The 6000-nt window shown below is 58.8% G+C and overlaps 1 protein-coding gene across 5 annotated transcripts in view; it reads right to left on the reverse strand.

The window, feature by feature from the left end:
- The window catches only part of LOC144952367 (uncharacterized), a 158069-nt gene that overhangs the window by 91947 nt on the left and 60122 nt on the right, over positions 1 to 6000 (reverse strand). For all 5 annotated transcript variants that reach the window (XM_078882767.1, XM_078882790.1, XM_078882760.1 and 2 more), the window contains exons 8-9: positions 4299 to 4373; positions 1635 to 1779 (exon numbers count right to left, since the gene is read on the reverse strand). In XM_078882767.1, the coding sequence (XP_078738893.1) occupies positions 1635 to 1779; positions 4299 to 4373 (220 nt within the window). The remainder of the gene's footprint in view (positions 1 to 1634; positions 1780 to 4298; positions 4374 to 6000) is intronic.

Genomic DNA, 6000 nt, shown 5'->3' on the forward strand with positions numbered 1-6000 from the left:
GACTCTCAAAGCGGGCGAACCCTCGAGTCACGGGCAGCAGCAGGGACCACGCAGGTGCGGTGGTGGTGATGGTGGTGATGGTGATGGTGGTGATGGTGGTAGTGGTAGCGATGGTTGTGGTGGTAGTGGTGATGGTTGTGGTGGTGGTGGTAGCGATGGTGGTGGTGGAGGTAGCGATGGTTGTGGTGGTGGTAGCGATGGTTGTGGTGGTGGTGATGGTGATGGTGGTAGCGATGGTGGTGGTGGTGGAGGTAGCGATGATGGTGGTGGTGGTGGAGGTAGCGATGGTGGTGGTGGTGGTGGTGGAGGTAGCGATTGTTGTGGTGGTGGTGGAGGTAGCGATTGTTGTGGTGGTGGTTGGTGGTGGTGGTGGCGGTAGCGATGGTTGTGGTGGTGGTGGTGATGATGGTTGTGGTGGTGGTAGGGATGGTTGTGGTGGTGGTGGAGGTAGCGATGGTTGTGGTGGTGGTGATGATGGTTGTGGTGGGGGTAGCGATGGTGGTGGTGATGATGGTTGTGGTGGTAGGGATGGTTGTGGTGGTGGTGGAGGTAGCGATGGTTGTGGTGGTGGTGGTGGTGGTGGTAGCGATGGTTGTGGTGGTGGTGGTGGAGGTAGCGATGGTTGTGGTGGTGGTGGTAGCGATGGTTGTGGTGGTGGTGGTGGTAGCGATGGTTGTGGTGGTGGTGGTAGCGATGGTTGTGGTGGTGGTGGAGGTAGCGATGGTTGTGGTGGTGGTGGTGGTGGTAGCGATGGTTGTGGTGGTGGTGGTGGTGGTGGTAGCGATGGTTGTGGTGGTGGTGGAGGTAGCGATGGTGGTGGTGGTGGTAGCGATGGTTGTGGTGGTGGTGGTAGCGATGGTTGTGGTGGTGGTGGAGGTAGCGATGGTTGTGGTGGTGGTGGTGGTAGCGATAGTTGTGGTGGTGGTGGTGGTAGCGATGGTTGTGGTGGTGGTGGTGGTAGTGATGGTTGTGGTGGTGGTAGCAATGGTTGTGGTGGTGGTGGAGGTAGCGATGGTTGTGGTGGTGATGGTGGTAGCGATGGTTGTGGTTGTGGTGGTGGTGGTGATCATGGTTGTGGTGGGGGTAGCGATGGTGGTGGGGGTAGCGATGGTTGTAGTGGTGGTGGCGCTGGGCGTGGTAGTGATAGTGGTGGTAGCGATGGTGGTGGTAATGGTGGTGGTAGCGATTTTTATGGTGGGGGTAGCGATGGTGGTGGTTGTGGTGGTGGTGGTGGTAGCGATGGTGGTGGTAGCAATGGTGGTCGTGGTGGTGATCATGGTTGTGGTGGGTGTAGCGATGGTTTTGGTGGTGGTAGCGATGGTGGTGGTCGTGGTAGTGGTGGTGGTGATGATGATTGTGGTGGGGGTAGCAATGGTGGTGGTTGTGGTGGTGATGATGGTTGTGGTGGTGGTGATCATGGTTATGGTCGTGGTAGCGATGGTGGTGGTGGTAGCGATGGTGGTAGTAGTGATGGTTATGGTGGTGGTGATGATGGTTGGGGTGGGGGTAGCGATGGTGGTAGCGATGGTGGTGGTGGTAGCGATGGTGGTAGTAGTGATGGTTGTGGTGGTGGTGATGATGGTAGCGATGGTGGTAGCGATGGTTGCGGTCGTGGTGGTGATGTCTCCACGTGCCGAGGTTGAGCGGCAGCTGCTGGAGGATGTTGGAGGAGAGGAGGAGGTCGCTGAGCTCCTGGCAGCCGCAGATCCCCGGCTCCACCTCCTCCAGGTTGTTCTTGGACACGTCCAGATAGGTCAGCTGCTTCAGCCGCCCGATGCACTGGGGGACACGGGGACGGTGAGTGGGTGAGTGGTGGGTGAGTGGTGGGTGAGTTGGTGAGTGGGTGAGTTGGTGAGTTGGTGAGTGAGTGGTTGAATGGGTGAGTGGTGGGTAGGTCAGCTGCTTCAGCCGCCCGATGCACTGGGGGACACGGGGACGGTGAGTGGGTGAGTGGTGGGTGAGTGGTGGGTGAGTTGGTGAGTGGGTGAGTTGGTGAGTTGGTGAGTGAGTGGGTGAATGGGTGAGTGGTGGGTAGATCAGCTGCTTCAGCCGCTCGATGCACTGGGGGACACGGGGACGGTGAGTGGGTGAGTGGTGGGTGAGTGGTGGGTGAGTTGGTGAGTGGGTGAGTTGGTGAGTTGGTGAGTGAGTGGGTGAATGGGTGAGTGGTGGGTAGGTCAGCTGCTTCAGCCGCCCGATGCACTGGGGGACACGGGGACGGTGAGTGGGCGGGCGAGTGGTGGGTGAGTTGGGTGAGTTGGTGAGTGGGTGAGTTGGTGAGTTGGTGAGTGAGTGGGTGAATGGGTGAGTGGTGGGTAGGTCAGCTGCTTCAACCGCCCGATGCACTGGGGGACACGGGGACGGTGAGTGGGTGAGTGGTGGGTGAGTGGTGGGTGAGTTGGTGAGTGGGTGAGTTGGTGAGTTGGTGAGTGAGTGGGTGAATGGGTGAGTGGTGGGTAGGTCAGCTGCTTCAGCCGCCCGATGCACTGGGGGACACGGGGACGGTGAGTGGGTGAGTGGTGGGTGAGTTGGGTGAGTGGGTGGGCGAGTTGGTGAGTAGTGGGTGAGTGGGTGAATGGGTGAGTGGTGGGTAAGTCAGCTGCTTCAGCCGCCCAATGCACTGGGGGACACGGGGACGGTGAGTGGGTGGGCGAGTGGTGGGTGAGTTGGATGAGTGGTGGGTGAGTTGGTGAGTGGTGGGTGAGTGAGTTGGTGAGTGAGTGGGTGAATGGGTGAGTGGTGGGTAGGTCAGCTGCTTCAGCCGCCCGATGCACTGGGGGACACGGGGACGGTGAGTGGGCGGGTGAGTGGTGGGTGAGTTGGGCGAGTTGGTGAGTTGGTGAGTGGGTGAGTTGGTGAGTGGTGGGTGAGTGGGTGAATGGGTGAGTGGTGGGTAGGTCAGCTGCTTCAGCCGCCCGATTCACTGGGGGACACGGGGACGGTGAGTGGGTGGGCAAGTGGTGGGTGAGTTGGGTGAGTGGGTGGGCGAGTTGGTGAGTAGTGGGTGAGTGGGTGAATGGGTGAGTGGTGGGTAAGTCAGCTGCTTCAGCCGCCCAATGCACTGGGGGACACGGGGACGGTGAGTGGGTGGGCGAGTGGTGGGTGAGTTGGATGAGTGGTGGGTGAGTTGGTGAGTGGTGGGTGAGTGAGTTGGTGAGTGAGTGGGTGAATGGGTGAGTGGTGGGTAGGTCAGCTGCTTCAGCCGCCCGATGCACTGGGGGACACGGGGACGGTGAGTGGGCGGGTGAGTGGTGGGTGAGTTGGGCGAGTTGGTGAGTTGGTGAGTGGGTGAGTTGGTGAGTGGTGGGTGAGTGGGTGAATGGGTGAGTGGTGGGTAGGTCAGCTGCTTCAGCCGCCCGATGCACTGGGGGACACGGGGACGGTGAGTGGGTGGGCGAGTGGTGGGTGAGTTGGGTGAGTTGGGTGAGTGGGTGAGTGGTGGGTGAGTTGGGTGAGTGGTGGGTGAGTGGGTGGGCTAGTGGGTGAATTGGTGAGTAGGTGAGTTGGTGAGTTGGTGAGTGAGTGGGTGAATGGGTGAGTGGTGGGTAGGTCAGCTGCTTCAGCCGCCCGATGCACTGGGGGACACGGGGACGGTGAGTGGGTGGGTGAGTGGTGGGTGAGTTGGGTGAGTGGTGGGTGAGTGGTGGGTGCGCGAGTGTGTGAGTGGGTGAGTTGGTGAGTTGGTGAGTGGTGGGTGAGTGGTGGGTGAGTTGGGTGAGTTGGGTGAGTGAGTGAGTGGGGTGAGTTGTGGGTGAGTTGGTGAGTGCGCGAGTGTGTGAGTTGGTGAGTGGGTGAGTTTGTGAGTGGTGGGTGAGTTGGGTGAGTTGAGTGAGTGAGTTGGTGAGTGGTGGGTGAGTGGTGGGTGAGTGGTGGGTGAGTTGGGTGAGTGGGTGAGTTTGTGAGTGGTGGGTGAGTGGTGGGTGAGTGGTGGGTGAGTTGGGTGAGTGTGTGAGTTGGTGAGTGGGTGAGTTGTGGGTGAGTGGGTGAGTGGTGGGTGAGTGGTGGGTGAGTAGGTGAGTTGGTGAGTGGATGAGTGGGTGAGTTGGTGAGTGAGTGAGTTGGTGAGTGGGCGAATGGGTGAGTAGTGAGTCGGTGAGTGGGTTAGTTGGTGAGTGGGTGCATTGATAAGTGGGTTGCATTAATGAGTGGATACGTTAATGAGTGAGTGAGTTGGTGAGTGAGTGAGTTGGTGAGTGGATAAGTTGATGAGTGGGTGGGCTGGTGAGTGGGTGAGCTGGTGAGCTGGTGAGTGGATGAGTGGATGCGCTGGGTGAGTTGGCGTGTGGGGGTGGAGTCACCCCAGGTAGTTTCTGGAGGCCGTTTCCATCCAGCCAAAGTTCCCGCAGACTCGACAGCTCCTCGATCACTTCCGGCTAGAGACCACACAACACACGCGACAAAGACAAAGCTCCCACCCGGTATAGCCTGTAACAGACTGTCGGGGCAAGTGCCGTCATGGCGAGCACCTCGCAAAACACACAAACAACAACAACAGCAGCAGCAGCAGCCGCCGTTCGCCACTCGGCGGCGGCGACGTCACCGACGGCGCCCGTGCCAGGCTAGGTGCACTTCGAGGCTGTCACGTGGAGGTGGACGGACCCGGCAGGTGGCCACGGGTCGACCGACACAGACGGCCGGCAGATTCTCACAACGAACGAGACACCCACGATGCACGCGCAAGCAGAAATACATAACACAGTCGAAGATTCCCCGGGTAGCCTGTGACGGACTGTTGGGGCAAGTGCTGGTAGCGAGCAGCAGCACCCTGTGAAGGCCGGCGCTGTGGCACACGAGGCCGGTGCCGTGGTCAGCACCACCACGCCCGGCCGCCTTTGTCTCCCCCGGTGGCGATGTTTACCGCGCCACCGCCACCAGGTTTACTCATTTGAGGCTGAGTCGACCTAGGTGGAAGCCGCGGAGCGGTTCGGATGATCGTCGCAGGCGTTGGCCGTGAGCGGGAGTCGAACTCGGGTCGCCGGGTTCGTAGCGCAGCGTGGCGCTAACCGCTGCGCCACCGCTCCCCACACACACACACGCACACACACACGCACACACGCATACACACACGCACACACACGCACACACGCACACACACACGCGCACACGGGCACGCACAGCCCCAGTGTCGACCTTTCAAAGTCACTTTTAAGATCACGGCTGCCCAGTGTGAGCGTGCGGGGCGTTTGAAGTCTCCGTCCGTGCCACACGGCTACGCGCGTGCGCGCATGTTCCTATTGTACGCTGAACTTCTTTCGCACCGCACGTGGCCAGCCGAGATAATCGGAGGTGCGGGGGTGGGCGGGCGGGCAGGGGGGAAACTAAAATGCAGTTCTAAAGGAACGATATTCATATTCTTAGGTTTTTTCTGGTAAAGTCACGTAGGTAAAAAATTAAAATTAATAAAAGTAAAATAAAAATAAAATAAAAATCACGACGTTTCGGAGGCAACACAAGCTTCCGTCTTCAGGTGGAACCGTCACAGCACGATTGCTGTATCAAGTGAGAGAAATTCCAAGAAAACAGTCCTTGTAACTCCCATCATTAAGTAGGTCCAGGATTTTGTTGTTGTATGAATCTTTATCCATGATGACCGTGGCATTGCCCTTGTCTGCCGAGAGGATGACTATATCATCTCTCTTTTTAAGGTCTGCGAGTTCAGAGCGTTCGTTTTTGCTAATGTTACTAGTGGGTTTCTCTCACTTGATACAGCTGTAATATCGTTGAGGACTCTTGGACGCCGGGGTTGAGGCACACGTATTTATTCCGCAACAGTTGTCACAACCGCGGACATACAACACTGGAGGGGGTATCGGCCCCCTCACCCGGCTAGCTGGGAATACACTGCTAGCTATCTCTGACCTACCTCCTAGTCCTCCACTAACGGGCTAGGGGAGGCTGTCTGGCCCGACACTGGTAAGTCGGGCTACGGTACCCGGAGTCCCAGAGCACTAGCTCTGGTTCTCGGGACCACGCCGCTGGCTCGGTCCTGCGCGGCCCTGA

Source organism: Lampetra fluviatilis, chromosome 3, assembly GCF_964198595.1.
Source record: "Lampetra fluviatilis chromosome 3, kcLamFluv1.1, whole genome shotgun sequence".
Classification (NCBI taxonomy): Eukaryota; Metazoa; Chordata; class Hyperoartia; order Petromyzontiformes; family Petromyzontidae; genus Lampetra; species Lampetra fluviatilis.